The 16,938-nt window shown below is 40.4% G+C and overlaps 2 protein-coding genes across 4 annotated transcripts; one reads left to right on the top strand and one right to left on the bottom strand.

Annotated features, from left to right (window-relative positions):
* Positions 1–6,285: 6,285 nt before the first annotated feature.
* stx5a (syntaxin 5A) lies at positions 6,286–13,288 on the top strand. Of its 3 annotated transcripts, none has more exons than XM_041944464.1 (12): positions 6,286–6,377; positions 6,881–7,080; positions 7,945–8,015; positions 8,363–8,418; positions 8,511–8,581; positions 8,714–8,830; positions 9,226–9,282; positions 9,410–9,491; positions 10,743–10,829; positions 10,982–11,085; positions 11,374–11,495; positions 11,983–13,288. In XM_041944464.1, the coding sequence occupies exons 2-12, from the start codon at positions 7,018–7,020 to the stop codon at positions 12,140–12,142; spliced, it is 990 nt and encodes a 329-aa protein (XP_041800398.1). In that variant the 5' UTR covers positions 6,286–6,377; positions 6,881–7,017; the 3' UTR covers positions 12,143–13,288. The 3 variants fall into 3 exon arrangements, with proteins under 3 accessions (XP_041800398.1, XP_041800400.1, XP_041800399.1); XM_041944465.1 differs by having other exon boundaries at positions 6,287–6,377; positions 6,855–7,080; XM_041944466.1 differs by lacking the exon at positions 10,743–10,829.
* Positions 13,091–16,938, bottom strand: zgc:162144 (RD3 domain-containing protein). Its single transcript, XM_041944467.1, has 3 exons — positions 16,730–16,938; positions 15,952–16,259; positions 13,091–15,359 (listed from the first exon to the last, which is right to left on the bottom strand). The coding sequence occupies exons 1-3, from the start codon at positions 16,733–16,735 to the stop codon at positions 14,996–14,998; spliced, it is 678 nt and encodes a 225-aa protein (XP_041800401.1). The 5' UTR covers positions 16,736–16,938; the 3' UTR covers positions 13,091–14,995.

Genomic DNA, 16,938 nt, shown 5'->3' with positions numbered 1-16,938 from the left:
AACAAAAAGTGTAGCGGCACCTCTAAAACTCAGTAGTTGGTCACTTTTCTTTAATATTTATAAAAATGTGTGAAAGGTTGTGGTTTTACAGGGGAGCGGGGTGTGCGGCAAACTGTTTGTTGGCTCTGAACATTTGCGAGCAGCAGACACTCCAGGAAGTCGCTTTTTCAGCCAAAATCAAGTCCAGCACATACAGTAAACCCCCTTTAAACGACAATTTTACTATTCGGTTCTCGTATGGATTTAACAAGTAAGATATAGTGAGATTTACAGGTGCCAGTAGGCAGATTTTACTCTTGGACAGAGCCAGAGTCAGATCGAGCTATTTCCCATTGCTTCCAGTGTTTTTAGCTATGCTAAGCTAACCAGCTGCTGACCTCATTCGGTATTTACTGAACACACGTGAGAGTGGTATCAACCTTCTTATCTAACTCTGAGCAAGACAGAAAATAAGCGTATTTCCCAAATTTTCTCACTCGCAGCTATTTCTTCTCATGCATTTATTCATTTTTACAAATATTTCCAATATTCTTGCCTCCATTTCTTAATAATATCACATTTTGGGAACAAGCAAACAAACATTTTGAGAAACCTGTGAGTCCCTGAACATCAGTACAGATTGCACTTGTGTATGAGATTGCAAAGCACATACTGTATATTAGTCCACTGGAAAAATAATAACTTTTGTTGAAGGCAGAGGTGAAGGAGCGCATGGACTCAGACTGAAAAGCTCCACCCATGTAGACATGTATGACCTAATCAAAAACATTCCACTTGAGAGAGTTGTGGTGCTCAGATAACTTTCTGAGGGCCTTTCGGGCTCCGGTTGTTTCCATTTTTTTAAAAAAAGTACTAATTCTGAACAATTAAAGCAACAACAGTTGATTCCATCAGAAAGCATTAGCATCATTAGCAACATCACAACTCTTTCAAATAGACTCCTTGGAGATACTAATAATACTATTCAAATGTCCTGATCCTGTGTCAGTATCAAACATCAGTGTGCTTTGTATCTGCACAGTCTACATTGTACTGTAAAGGTAGCCCTGTTCTAGCCTCCAGTGTCTTAGCCTATAGAGACCCCTTACTAAACTATATAACATTTTATAATCTCTAATATCCAGCTATGACCTTGTGTATGACGTAGTGCATACTTTAGAGATGTATTTGTAACTTCATTTAAGCTGTACTTTGCAATGAATCTCTTCTCTGCAAATACATTGTACTACTGTAGCCTATGTATAAAGAAAAAAAACCTACACTCTTTTTTTTGCTGCTACACCATTTGTGCCCTATTATGATGTCTTTGTAGAAAACAATGCAGCTTTATGTTGTATTCGTACATAAATGCCAATTATTCGATTCAATGTCCACATAAAAGTGTATTCGTCAAATATATTGAAAATGATACCAGGATACAACCGTGATGTTACAGATGTTATTAAAGGAAATGTCTTATTTTTCGTATACAGCTCTGGTTTTCTTCCTGCCACTGTTTATCCGTGCTGCTCCCCATCTAACGTCCCTCTGCTTTGACCTCATCTCTTTGTTTTAATCTCTCATTTGCTGGTAATGAAAGGTAAACAGCCACTTTTGATTACAGTGACACCCTGGGAGTTGGGTACAGAGAAAGTGTGTGTGTGTGATGTGAGGTGGTGTTATGAGACATAATATTGTTCCCTCTCCTCCTCTTGTTCGCACTGCTGAGTCAGAAGCCGGTCGAGAACAAAGGTGCGCTGCCCCACACTGTGTGATGGAAAATCACAAGTTCATTTAGTCAAGTACAGTTATGAGGCACTTGTACATTACTGGAGTATCTCCATTTTATGATCCACTACATTTCAGAGGGAAATATTGTGCTTTTTATTAATTTGAGAGCTACGGTTACTTGTTAATTTGCAAATTAAGATTTCACATACAAAACATATGACCAGCTCAACTTCATCTTCAACTTTTCACTTAACTTTTGTGATAATTTCCAAATCCCTTTTGACATGTACTCAATCGAAAACAGTACAAAGACAATATATTTAATGTTTGACCTCATCAGCTTCATTGATTCTTGGAAATATGTGCTTGTTCTGAATTTGATATCAGCAACAAGTTTGGAAAAGAGCAAAAAAAAGACTGGGAAAGTCACGGACTCCATGCTTTTCTGACTTGTACAAAACATAAAACATAATGAAATGCATCAAACATATCTTAAAACTTTTTAAAACCAATGCTAAAACCCACCGCCACCCCCCTCTCAAAACCTCGAGTACATTCAGCCATTATCATCCACCAGTGGATAAAACAACACCATCATCGCTAGTTTCAGTAGTTACACCAAACTGTCAATTGTGGCCACAATGGCTGCTGTTTAACGTAAGTCACAGTGTAATTTGTGCTCGTATTTTTTGCAAGTGTGTGTGTCTGGGTGTGCCTGTGTAGATGTATATTACTCATTTTGTATGGGCATAAATGATTTTACGCAGTCGCATTGTGGGGACACACCTCCCTTACGGGGACAAACTACAAGTCCCCACAATATAAATCATTAAATTTTAGGGTGAAGGTTTGGGTTAAGGTTAGGGTGAGACAAGTAGCAGTTATATGTATGGTTAGAGGGAGTCTGCAGGAAATGAATGTAAGTCAATGTCCCCAAGAGTGATGGAAACACGACTGTGTGTGTGTGTGTGTGTGTGTGTGTGTGTGTGTGTGTGTGTGTGTGTGTGGCAGAGCCTGGGAGATGAGATATCGTCTTTGTATTCGGTGTACACACAGTACCTGTCAGCACTGGTTTTGCTGAGCACTGCGCCTTTTATCCCCGTGGCACCCATGACGATGAATATGACGATGATGATGATGACAGTGATGATGAAAGTCGCTGGCAATATCATGTCCGGCCCTCATTTGTTCCCTCATCATCATCTCACGTTACAGAGCAAACTTTAGACCAAAGGAAGGGTAATAAGTGAATGTCTGTATTATTGATGATGACTGATGGCATGTACAGCCATCGATAGTCGTTACAGAGTGTGAAGGAGAGGAGAAGATGAAAGAGCAGAGGAGCTAAATGCTGCTGCCAACTTATCTGTCTGGAAGGGCATTATGCCAGTACTAAATATAGCTGCAAGATTAGAGAGACAGAGGGAGAGAGAGAGAGAGAAAAGGACAGAGTGAGTCATGCATCTTGATACAGAGAAGATGCCTTTACTCAAAATTGTTTTTTTTTAAAGCTCTGCACTCGTCAGAAACCCCCAGAAACACGTCATCATACAGGACCGGCAGAAGCACTGTCTCTGCTCACACTTTCACGTGGCCATCTGGCTGTTTCTCTGTATGTTCTTATACAGTTCATGCATTCATTTGACCTCCTACATGTATTTTCAACTGTGGCTCACTGCACCGCTTGCCTCATCCATCTCCCTCTGTCTCTCTCAGTCTTTGCGCTTGTATCAGGACTTCCTGTATTTTTCCACCTTGCTTTCTCTGTGTTCAGAGTCGTGTTTGTCTAATAACTCCAGCCATGGTTTCCTCCCTGCTTTTGTAGCAGCAGCTGTGTTGAAGCAGGTACTGGACGCTATCTGGCCTGTAAGTGTGTTTTGTTAGATGGTATCAGCACTCCTGTGTGCATGTGTGTGTGTGTGTGTGTGTGTGTGTGTGTGTGTGTGTGTGTGTGTGTGTGTGTGTGTGTGTGTGTGTGTTAGTGAGAGAGACAGAGATAAAAGACTGAGAGAGAAAGAGAGAGATTGAGTCCAATATGTGCAGTGTAAAGAAGAGTCATGTGTGTGTTTGCTGGTTTCTGTTAAACTGACAGGAAAGTGAGTGTTTTTGAACGTCTGGTGTGAATACAAAGAACTTTTTTTTATTTTACAGAACAAACAAACCGAGTTATCTCCAACAGAAACGTGGATCCACAGGTCTCGTCTGTCTCTCTCCACCGAAGGACATCAACCTTGATAAAAGATTTACTGTTCTTGTTACTTCATGGGAAACAGTATCTGCAAAGTCAGAGGACTGAGAATTTAGTGTGAACATGGCTTAGTGAGGACGTTTATCCAGATTCAAATGTTTTGTTGCCATGGCATGACCATTAAGTCCAGCTCTGTCAAAGCTCGTTCCAATATTATGTTTACAATATAAACGTAGAACCAATGATTCAGAGTGTAAAAATACTAACATGCAGTAACTACATGATTTGAAGCTGATCACTACCAAGAGCCGGCAGATGTGCTACGTGAAGTTGCTATGTGACGCTGTACTAATTCACTCAAAACTACAAATGTCCTGATGGTGGCGCAACATTGAATGTCAGGAGATCACCAGTATCACTAGGATTTATCCTCTGTGCGCCACAAATGTCGGTCCAAATTTTAATCCATGCAATCCATCCAATAATTTTTGACATATTTAATCTGTACCAAAGGAGTGGACCAACCAACCAACTGACATTACCATGGAGCCAGGCTAAAATATACAACAATACAAGAATATGTTTGATAACATGAGATGTAATTTAACAATTGAAGGTAATTCATAGAAGAAAAGAGATAAAATCAAAATGGAAAAGGAGATTTTGAAGGAGAAACTATTCTCTTCTGTTCTGTGGGCAATTTTGTTCAGCAAAGCAGATTAAAGCATGAAATAACGCGGAAAAGCATAAAGTGGAGCGTTTCAGAGGAAGAGATAAGTTTGGTGGATTATAGAGAGGTACAAAAGGTGAAGGAGAACATAGATAAGGTAGATGAGGGGTGAGGGGTGGTATAGGGCATAGGGGGAGGGTGGAAGGCTGGGTTTTTTTGTGGTTAGGGGTCCAGCAGGTACGTAGACGAGGGCATAGTTGTGGTCTGGGCATGCTCAGTCCTGTCAGGAAGAGGATGCGGGTACCAGTAGGAGTGAGAGGAGATCAGAAAGCCTGCTCGATGTTATCTCTGTCCATACCATACCTGCAGGTCGACTCACCTGAGGCAGCAGCCAATCACGTTCTCTGTCTGCTGATTCCTCCTCCTTCAAACTTCCAGGTTCATTTCTCCTACGTTGGCCCACCTTCACTGATGACACATAACATTTTACTTGTAGCAAGCATCAATCTGAAGTGACTCATTTTTATCTTAACAATATCATTTAGCAGGGTTCATATTCCAATACATAACATTCATATAGCCAATCATTTCACAATAGGCCTATAAAAAGTATGTGTATTGCTTAATTTTTTAAAAATCCAAATGAGACTACAGCAATAGTGATGTGGCCATTTTTTGTGTGGTGCCTATATCAGTGGCAAATCGTCATATGTTGCTATTTAGAATATGTGTTTAAGTATATTGAAAACTCCTGAAAACTTGAGTCAAACATGCATGTGTAGGCTTAAACATGCATGGCAAATAAAGTTGGTCCTTATTCTATACCCTGTGAAAGACATTCTACCATTTAACTCTGGAGACATAGAGATTAGATCTGAAGATGAGGAAAGAAACTGTAGAATGTACCTCAAGTATTGCTGTCTTGTGCTTGCCTTGGTCTAGATAGAGAGATAGATAGATAGATAGATAGATAGATAGAGAGATGAACAACTTTCAAGTAAGGAGGCAAAAATACAATACAAAATACAAACTAACAATATAAGAATAGATAGATAGATAGATAGATAGATAGATAGATAGATAGATAGATAGATAGATAGATAGATAGATAGAGAGAGAGATGAACAACTTTCAAGTAAGGAGGCAAAAATACAATACAAAATACAAACTAACAATATAAGAAAAAATAGTACAGAATAATACAGAACTAAGCTATACAAGATTAACATCTGGCAGTTAAATGTGAGCGCAGTAGTGCATTTGTGCAAAATGACAGTGTGCAGCAGTACCAGCATGAGAACTTGGGTTTGTGGTAGTTGCAAGGCTGCATCAAAAAGGCTGTGGATTTTGGGTATCTTGGAAGTGTAGAATAAGTTTTTTGTTGTTTGACTTGGGTTGATGTATCTTGGGTTGATGTATTTTTGATATTTATATTTTTTGTATTATTTATTTTATTTCTTTTCTGGTAATAAGGTGTTACATAGTCACCAGAACTGCTGCAAATAACTTTGTTTACACTTTGTAGCTGTCTGTGATTTACTGACATCACTTTTCAAAATGTGTAATAAACTAAACAAAATCATTTCTATGGCCTCTCTCAATAGAGGGCGAAACTAAACTATAAACAGGAGATATGGCGACCCCTGGTGGTGACGTCTTGTAGCGGCGGGGATTTTCCGCCACGGTAAAGTAGACGTGGCAGTGACGTCAATGCCGGAAATGACCCGGATCGGAACTTTAACTCCTGGGTTGAGTAGTTTTTACCAGAAAGATCGAGGACTCTCCAAATATGATGTAATATTTACTCAAGTAAGTTGGAACCTATCGATTTTTGTCTTTTAAATACGGCTGAACCACACACCGTTAGTTTAGGTCGAATTGTACCAAGGTAAAGTAGGAGAAACCGTGTTGAAAGACCGGTTAGCTTTCTTTAGCTAACGATAGCCTGTGGTTAGCCGGTTGGGCCGTGATCAGCTGTGTGTCGTGATGGGCGGCCTGTACACACAGAGCTGGTCCAGACTTAAGATAATAATTCTTACCTAATGATAAGTATATTTAGCTCACTTGTGATTTTACTTGCGAGATGTGGCAGCTATTTGTTGTATGTTGCCTGGTTGTTATGGTGTAGTCGGAGCCTCCTTGTTGGTGTCAGCGAACTATGCCGTTAGCTAACGATACCAGCTGGCTTTTTCCTCCCAACCTACTTGATCATGTTTTATCAGTTCCATTTTAAGTAGCAGCCTGAGAGTTTAAAAGCGATGACACGTCTTCTTTCTGTCCCTGAAGACATGTGTTTCTATGTGCCCATGAAGGATACCCCACCTTGGATGTGACTTTGCACACACATCGGGAGGTCTTCGTATTTCTGCACTACACAGAGTAGAGGGTTAGGAACCGACAGTCCCACTTGTGGTCTAGAGCGGCCTGGTGACCCTTAACCGGCGGCAGGATGACGTGCCGTGACCGGACCCTCGAGTTCCAGTCAGCCTGCAAATCTCTCCAGGGCAGACCGGTATGTTGGTACAGCACACACCTGACATCACCGCACAATAATAACGGGATCACATTATGGGAAGTTAGGCATTTGCCCCAAATTTATAGCATGTAGAGTTACAATGACGTGTTTTACTTTTGGTTTTGGTTCCTTGTTTACTCCTATGTCTACATCCACTTTTAGTTCCACAGAAGGTTGCAATAGATTTGTAAAGTTAATTTGACCAAAACCATCACAAAATCAAAGTACCTACAAATTGGTATTCTTATTATCTTTCTTCCAATATTTTGAGGCAGCTGTTTTACTGTAAATCCCCAAATGGCACAAAATGTGATTTCAGTATTAAAAATAATGGTAAATGGCAGTCTGTCAGCTATGCTGCTGTATTGGCTGATATTAGTTATCACAGAGATGTCAGTGTACATGATGGCTAATATTGTAGTATAAATCTATACATTTAACACTGTCTCAGTTATGTTGTTTGTCTACCAGAGACCATTGTTTATTTTTCAGCTGTAAAATGTCCCCTCTCGTATCAAGTGGAGTCCAATCAGTGCTCATAGTGACAGCATAAAATGTTTACTTAGTTTGGCCAATGGCCCAAATGCACTGGTATTGATTTTAAACTGATAAGAAAACAATAAGAAAGCATTTGACCTGCAAGTGTTTGGAATTTTTAATCAGTGATACTTAATAACTATATGATGTTTAGTAGGTCAACAAAACTAGAAGGCGTGACTTCCCTGTTACTTGACCAATTGATTTGTCCTAAATAAATTTTGAGGTGCTCTGTTCTGTCATATTGTCAGATTTATCCCTCAGCTGATTATTTTAAATTAATATCTCCATCTCATACTCTCCACTTTTGACCTCCCATTGCAGAATGGAGTGCAGCCCAGTAAACCAGCTCTCAGCGCCCTCAGGCAGCGCAGTGACTTCACAGTTATGGCCAAGTAAGTTCCTCATGGTGTGTTGTCTTAAGTGTTTTCACAGTTCATAAATCTTTGCTGACTCTACTTGTTCTTATGTCAATTTTGTGTGTTGCATTATTTGTATTCACACATAATTATCCTCCTTGTCCTTATCTTTATTGCACTTGTAAAGCATATTGAATAGAAATCATGTTTATTGTCTTTCCATAAGTTAAATGAGGAGATTGATATGAGTTTTTAGTGGAAGAATTGGTTTGGGACATAATTTGCATTGCACAGCACAAAGACTGTGTGACTGTGAGTACTCTTCAGTACAGTTTGTGCATTACAAAGAAAGGTACATTTTTGTGTGTTTTGTTTCCTTGCAGGAGAATTGGAAAAGACTTGAGCAATACATTTGCCAAACTGGAAAAGCTCACTATTTGTAAGTGTTCCTTTTAATGATATTTGAGCACCATTTAAAACATGCAAAACATCTTAGTGCTGATTGTAAATGCTGTCGTTTTGATGTTTTAGTGGCAAAAAGAAAATCTCTATTTGATGACAAGGCAGTGGAGATCGAGGAGCTAACGTACATCATTAAACAAGTGAGCTGAATTGTTAACATCCCATGAAATGTGTTTTTGCAAACATTCTGTATTTTATTTATGAACAGAGCAGCTCTCTATAACCCTTTAAATATTTAGTAAGATCTACCTCTTCTGTGTTTATGGTTTTAGGACATCAACAGTCTTAACAAACAGATAGCACAGCTGCAGGACTTGGTGAGGTCCCGTGGAGCTCCGGGTGGCCGACATATCCAAACCCACTCTAACACTATAGTGGTGTCATTACAGGTATGAGCTCTCTTTGGAGATTAATCTATCTATCTATCTATCTATCTGTCTATCTGTCTATCTGTCTGTCTGTCTGTCTGTCTGTCTATCTATCAAGATCTACCTTATTCTATAATGTAGATGTGAATTGAGTGCAAATGCATGGAATCCTGATTTTTTAAATCCTGCTAAACGTTGCTTCTGTTGCCAATTTGGGGGATTTAGGGAATTTTGAAATTACTGTAGAAGAAACAAGGTTAGCATGTAATTTTAAAATGACAAATCTTTTTTTTTTTTCATCAAAGTAGTTTTGCATCCATATAAAATACCTTTGGATAATGTTTGTAGAAATCTTGCTCAGACGAATTAAACTGTACTCTGTTGAACTTTTCTGCTTTATTTTTTGTTATCCACAGTCAAAACTGGCTTCAATTTCCAATGACTTCAAATCAGTCCTAGAGGTCAGAACAGAGGTGAGAAATGTTTGATGTACTTTATCATTGAAAGGCAGAAAATACTAAAAATGAAAGATTTGAAATGTTGCACAGGTTTCTCCTCAGTCATGTTTACCTCCTCCATCATTTGTCCCTTTTCCTACAGAACCTGAAGCAGCAGCGCAGCAGGAGAGAGCAGTTCTCCCAGCCTCCTGTCTCTTCTTCTCCTCTATTGGCCAACAACTTCAGTAAGTCTATCCACATCTTAGCTTCAGCCTTGTACCCGCTATGATTTTTACAAGGGTCTCGCATTAAAGTAATGGCACGAAAAGGTAAACACAGCATGCTGTTGTAGCTTCATAAGGGTGTGTTCACTTTATGTATATATATATATATATATATGTGTGTGTGAGAGAGAGAGAGAGAGCAAGAGAGAGATTTATTTTTTCATCGGCCATATTTTGTGTTGCCTTAAAGCTTCACTCAGTTTGAAGTTTCTCTAACACTTGCATGACTTAAAAATCACAACCTAAAAATAATCCCCAGTAGCCCAGACAACGGTAAAAAGTAACCATAAATCACTGTCATAAAATTTTGAGCTCATTCTGCAGTACAGACTCAATCCTCACAAATTATATCCTAGTCATCCCCACTTTAGAAATTGGTGGTTGTCTGAACCATTGCCTGCTCCCCATCTGTTCATCCAACATGAAGCTTGTGCTGGCAGTTTTAAAAAGTGTAATAGAGTGAACACACCTTTATTATTTCTTTGTTTTGGCTTTGAGGCAACATTCGACATGTCTGGCTCCTGCTCATTTTACCACTTTGCTAAACAAATAGGTCGACGTTATGCTAAACACGCTACGTACCAGAGACCCTTTAATTAGCACAGGGAGCTCAATTGCTTCCTGTGCAGACATTTACACTGCCAGTAAAATGTTTATGAACAGTCTATATTTCAGCCTTTTTTTTTAAATCTCAAATATTGTGCCCACTAATTGTGCAGTCAAATATAGGTTAAGAATTGGTAAGTAAACCAAAAATGTTGGTAATATTCCGTTTTATTGGAAATAACTTATATTCAGTTGACAATGAGTTTAATTATTATACTTGTAATTAGGCCTCTGTAGCAGACAACATAGAGTACTGTCTGTTAATTACACAATAATGATCAAAGTGTTAAATGTTAAATGTCTCCTCATGACAAAGAAAAGACAAGCTTATTATGTTTTATTACAATAATTAAACATTAGACATTACAGGTTATTTTGTTTTTAAAGGTCTGATATACCTGCTAGATGTATTTCCTAATTTTAGCTTATTTACAATTAGCAAATTTGTTGAAATGTAGTCAGAAATGCCATAGATGTACAGAAACATTTAGACTGGCAGTGTACTTTTCAAACAGCTGTTATAATAGGGAACTGCTCAAAATCCTTGTGAATATGATTATTACTGTATTTGGTCATCTATAATGCAAAAATTAAAAAATATTTTAGGGAGCCGCAAAAAAGGGGCCCAGGAGCCGCATGCAGCTCGCGAGCCGCGCTATGACTACCAGGGCAATACAACCTCAAATTTAAAAGGTATTTCCCTGGAACGTTTGACTCTCCCAGCGGGTATAACTCGCTACTGTATGTGCCCGCTGTTCTTTCTGCTTTTCCCCCCTCTACCATTGAGGATTTCTGTCTGGGCCTGTTGAACATGTGTGCATGTTTTGCTTGTTGTGTCCCTTCAGAGAGCTCGGTCCTGATGCAGGATGAGTCCAGGAGTCTGGGGGATGTAGCCATCGATATGGACTCTCAGAGCAATCCCCTGCAGCTCCAGCTTATTGATGAGCAGGTAGACTGTTGGTGTATGTTTGTCAAAGTCAGACAGGTGGAGAGGAGTGTGTGCATTTAATTTGCCAGTGCACAAACTGGGAAAAGAAAGTCAGTTATTGTTTATTTTTGAAGTCAGCTGATTTTGAAGTGTTGCGTCTTTGCTACTACAAGCAAGAAATGTATCCACTGTAAACTGTGTAGAAATATTGGACTGGGGTATTTGGTGAATATGTGACCAAATGGGTAAACTGCATTTACGTGCTCTAATGTGGCCCTTTTTGAAATCTTGCTGGCTGTGCCATAACAGGACTCATACATCCAGAGTCGAGCAGACACCATGCAGAATATTGAGAGCACCATCGTGGAACTGGGCTCTATATTCCAGCAGCTGGCACACATGGTCAAGGAGCAAGAGGAGACCATCCAGAGGTAAAATGGAGCTTGAAATGGAGGGAGAGTTGAGGAAAGAGAGAGACACGTACAGCTAAAAAAACTACAACTTGTTGTTTTTACACTTCCGGTTTTTTTACAGATTAAACAACTATATATACATATAATGTGTTAGTTAGTGAGCTTTACAGGTGGTATCCGTTTCCAGGCTTTATGCTTAGATAAGATAAGTGGCTGCTGGCTTGAGATTCACATCAACCGTACAAGATTAGAGTGGCATCGGTTGTCTAGTCTGACTCTCAGCAAGCAAGCAAACTAGCATGTTCGTGCTGCCAGAATTTGAGTGGTGACTTACTCTTAACTGCATGCAGTTCAGATTGAGGTCTTTCATTTTATAGACTGAATGTGCAACTTGCCAGTTATCTCCTGAACTGACTGATTTGAAAGAAAATTATTATAGGTAGCCCAATTTACATCTGTTTTAAAGTCCTATCTCACTGAACTGCTTGTTGTGTTCCTCTCACAGGATCGATGCTAACGTGGAGGACACCCAGCTGAATGTGGAGGCCGCCCACACAGAGATCCTCAAATACTTTCAGTCAGTCTCCTCCAACCGCTGGCTGATGATCAAGATATTTCTCGTCCTCGTCGTCTTCTTCATCATCTTTGTCGTCTTCTTCGCTTAAAGAAAAGAGGAGCGGCTGACGGGAGGGGAAAAGCACATCGACTGAGGGGAAGTAAAACTAAAAGCTGGACTGAGACGACGTGTCCAGACAACATATTTGAAGGACGGACTTCTCTATGGGAGTGACAATTTGATGAAGACTTGGGAGACTTTTTGATTAACACAGACTTTTCGGTTAATTCCCAAGCCACAGACTCTTGATCTTAATTCGACAATTCAGTGAAGAATGAAGATGTCGAACTCTGTCCAAATGAAAGAATATATTATCTAAAATCCCCACTTTGTATAGAGAGAGCACAAAACTGCTCTGCATTGTACTTTGACCAATTATTCATAAACATTTAATCAAAATGGCTATAATTTAATGGTTTGATTCTGCAAACTGTCTTTTAATTTTGATTTGTTTTTTTTTCTTGGTTACCCCCTTTACCACATGTCATCATTATTTTATTATTATTATTTCAAAGCCAAACAGAACTGGAGTTTATCATCGAATATTTTTGCTTCGTAGTTTACTTTTATTGAAGAGCATGACTGTGTCACTTGTTTATCAACCATTCTCCACCTACCACCATTCAGTAATTTTGTGAATTATTTTTTTATTCAGTTATATTCTGTTTCTCTTTCAAAGTTTTTTTTGCCAAATGGGTACTCTTATAGAACTGTGACACAATACAAAGACACTCAGCTATTTGTGTCCTGAAGGCACGCGTTTTAAATGAAACTGTTGGGTTGCCAGCCTTTAGGCAGGTTGAATGGTTTAAAAAGCATAAATCCGGCACATTCTGTGCTGCAGAGAGGGTTTAGCATACGAGTGAAGTATCTGAACAGGATCCAGGTTTGACATCAGTGCTTATGAAGGGGTTTGGCTGGTTGTGAAGGCCCATTAATGAAGTGGCTCAATCAGCCAGATTCCCTGAAGTGTCTGGTTGGATGTCACTGTTGTAGTTGCTTTTCCTCTTTATTTCTCTAATGTACCAGATGTTATTTAAGTGACCGCAGCTTTTTAACAAGAGAGAAAACATTCATCCTATTTTTCCCCGTCTGTTTTTTTTTAGCCAAATGCCTTGACTTAAATGTATAAAGTGCAAATAGTGGTAATGATGTATTGATAAGAAAGTGCATATTAATAAAATAATAATGGGGTGCTGGCATTCATGGCTGAGATTTTCTTGGGATAAGAGGATTAGGCAGCAGTGATATAATTAGCCATGCCGGGCTAGGAGGCTAATACGAGTCAACAGAGGAGTGCTAAGCAGGTGCAGTTTAGTGTGATATGTTGGACACATATACACCATAAAGATGTACTGGTACTGTATGAGTACAGTATTTATTTATCACAGAACAGGCCCCAGACTGATTTACAAACAAATATTTTGCCTTAACCTCAATGAAGTGATAAAGGTCCACGTGTCTTTCATTCCTTTTATAGAAAGGCTTCAATGCTACAAGACTTAAAAAATGTACTCTTAACAGGTATCAACGGGCCAAAATCCAGGAGTCACATGTAGTCTCAAATGTTGCACAACTGTACCTACATTTAAACAACAAAAAAAAACTTTGTGAAAACAACTGTTTTAACCACACAGAAGTTATAAGAACGTCATGTACATATTTTCCTAAACACACTATGAGGGCACCCACTAACTGAGCAGGCGATCTGAAGCCAACTTGTGACTGCTGAATATACAGATGCAGCAGAAGACAGCTGTCCTGTCTGTTGCATAACATGTTTTTAAAGAGACAGTTCATGACACATGTATGATTCATCAAGAGCTGTTGTTCACAGAGTCCTTGCATGAAGTTGTTTTTGAGGATACCTGAAGCATGTGAAGGTTAGCAAGGGTTTTTTTTAAGATTTTACTCAACAAAGTCCCATGTTGCAGATTTGATCTTCTAGACATGCTAATGCTGTGGCTCCATGGATGCTGGTTGGTTGGTCCAGCACTTTATCCAAACTGAAACATCTCAGCAACTATTGGATGGATTGCTATGCACGTTTATATAGACTTTGGGTATCATCGGACATCTCCTGTAGCGCCACCAGCAGGTTGACATTTGTGATTCTGAGTGAGATGTCTCAATAAATATGTGATGGATTTCCATGGAGTTTGGTACACACATTCATGTTCCCCTCAGGATATACTGTAATCACTTTGGTGATCCCCTGACCTTTCTTCCAGCACCATCATTAGGTAGACATTTTACTGTGTCCAATACTTTGTTTTATGACTAGCACCAGCAAAGCTAATGACTGTCCCATCAGCCTCAGCTGCACTTTGTGTTTAGTGCTAATTAGCAAATGTTAGCACACAAACACACTAAACTAAGATGGTGAACATGGGAAACAACATGCCTGCTAAAAATCAGCATGTTAGCAAATTAGCATTAGCTCAAAGCACCACAGTGTATAAGCACGGCCTCACAGATCTCCTAACATGGCTGTAGACTCTGTATTGTTTGAACAGGTTTGTACCCATCAGCGCAACAAAATGCAAACCACATGTGTCAGAATCCAAACAACTAATAATGTTTCTTAGAAGGACTAAAGACTTCAAGTTCATTTGCGATTAGACGAGTTTCTGTAAAGTCAAGAATTAGTTCTAAGCCCACCCTCTAGACTTTTCTCCTCCATTTTTCAAATCTATTCCTTTTCCCTTTTTCACTGAATGCTACCTTCCTTCCTCACATCCCCTCTTTTCCCCTCTTCCCCATATTTACAGTATGCTGACCCATCTCTATTTTGTGCTCGCTTTCCCTCAGTCCTCATTTTCTCCCCCCCTACCAGAAGTCCTCTATGGGTGTTCATCTTCTCCCTCCCACCATCCTCTCTGCATTGTCTCTCTCCCTCGTCTCACCCATGGGCACTCTGCTCCATTGGGCTGATCTCTGGCATGCTCCTGCTCCTTCCCTTCCTCGCCCTGGCCTTGATGGCCTCCTCCTCCCCTTCTCCATCCTCCTCGTCAGACCAATCCAACTCCTGCTGCAGATTCCCCCTGGAGCCTCTCATGCTGCTGCCCTTGAAGAACTGACCCGTGCGGAACTTGGTGCGGAAAGTATCGAAAGAGAGGCTCTTGCTGCGCTGCTGCTTCTCAAAAACGGTGTCCTGCACGTCTTCGTTTCCGTTCATCTCATCCACGAAGTCGCGTAGCACAGTGCGAAACAGCCGGGGAACCTCGTGAACCTCAGGCTCCATCTGTGACACCAACCTCCTGAACCTGTAGTGGCAGGAGGGACTGTGACTATTAGGAACGTCTTGATCTCCAACAACACACACAGTTACAGAGCACTTAACAGTCAAAACAAAACACAGACAAGGTCATTATGCATATATATCTATACACGCACACACCCAGAAAGTATACCCAGTAATTATGCAAAAGTTGAATAGGTGTTTAAGCACCGGTTACGATCTCTGGTTGGGTTATCATGGGCAGTGTAGTCGCCTAGAGAAGAATGGGGATCTGAAAGTGTCAGCTTACTCTCTAGGTTATAGTTAAGGGTGTTAAAGGGATTAAATCGACACCCTGCAGCTATCTGTTCTTCTGCCTCTTCTTTATATTCTATGTGTCTTTGTCTGTTTCAACTTGCCTGTCTCTCTCTTTTAGTCTCTAATGTTGCCTCTGCCTTTGTGGCTCCCCAGCCCTTATTTCTCTGCATCTTTCTGCTTGTATCTGGCTCTACATCCCGTTCTCTGTTTCAGTCTGGTTCATACTTTCTCAGTTCCAATTTCAGCTACAGTTATCTCTTATATCTTCAATATGCGTATGTCTCTCTGTGTCTCCCTGTCTTTCTTGCTGCCTCTCTCACCTGACGATCAAGGGGCCACACTGTGCAGGAGGGATCTTGCCACAGAGGTCCTGCAGTTCCAGCAGGTCGTTGGGCGTCAGCTCGTAGGGCTGTGGGGTCGGGGTGTTGGCCAGCCAGCTGTAATCAGCCGTGGAGGAGGAGCTGCGACGGCGGCGCCGACCCTCAGTTGCCCGCTCCAAACGAATGCGTTCAGTGCGCTTCACCATGGCCCCCAACTCCAGCATCAGAGTATTGGTGACCAGTTCCTCAGTGCTGCGTTGGCCGGGCACTTTGGGCTCAAGGGAGAAAACAGCGGACCAAGGGAACATCTGGGAAGGAAGGGTAGAATTGGTGGAGGAGAAACAATTTTCTGTATAGCTGCATGTGACATTCACCGCACCTAACTTTCAGAAGGTTCATATTTGGGGGTGTAGAATTTTCGAATCACATGGGAGTATAAAGACAAAGCAAAATGTCACAGAAACCTCGGCAGTTGGTCTTTTGAATGCAAATCATACCAGATGCAGGGACTTATTTATAGCTAATGTAAATGTTTAGAGAATTTAAATTTCCGTACTCAGACAGAAACCTCTGAAATACAATATAATGCGAGAAAAATCTCATCAGTATGAAGTCTGTTCAAGTAAAACATGACTCATAAGAGGTATAATAGTGTGCATGTGAAAGGAAAACAACTCATATGGCTGATGAATACAAACCATGTGTTCTTAAGAAGACTGTTATCACTTGTTATTCTCTTACTCTATACACTATCATGTAAGTTTAATTATTGTCTTACCTTCATGAAACTGGATCTACAAAGCTGTAGTGTCTTCTTTTCTGACAGAAATCCACCCGTTGTCTGGTAAAGCCCCTGTTAGCAGCCAGATGAAGCGCAGGCCTCCATGGACATTCAAAAAGGATGAGTCCTCTGACACCAGCTGGTGGCACACGGTTACCTGGCTGCCTTGCTACCTTTGACGGTCCTCAGCAGACAGCGCGTGTACT

Source organism: Chelmon rostratus, chromosome 9, assembly GCF_017976325.1.
Source record: "Chelmon rostratus isolate fCheRos1 chromosome 9, fCheRos1.pri, whole genome shotgun sequence".
NCBI classification, from domain to species: domain Eukaryota; kingdom Metazoa; phylum Chordata; class Actinopteri; order Chaetodontiformes; family Chaetodontidae; genus Chelmon; species Chelmon rostratus.
The sequence above is the reverse complement of the archived record's forward strand: the minus strand, read 5'-3'. Positions and strand labels throughout refer to the sequence as shown.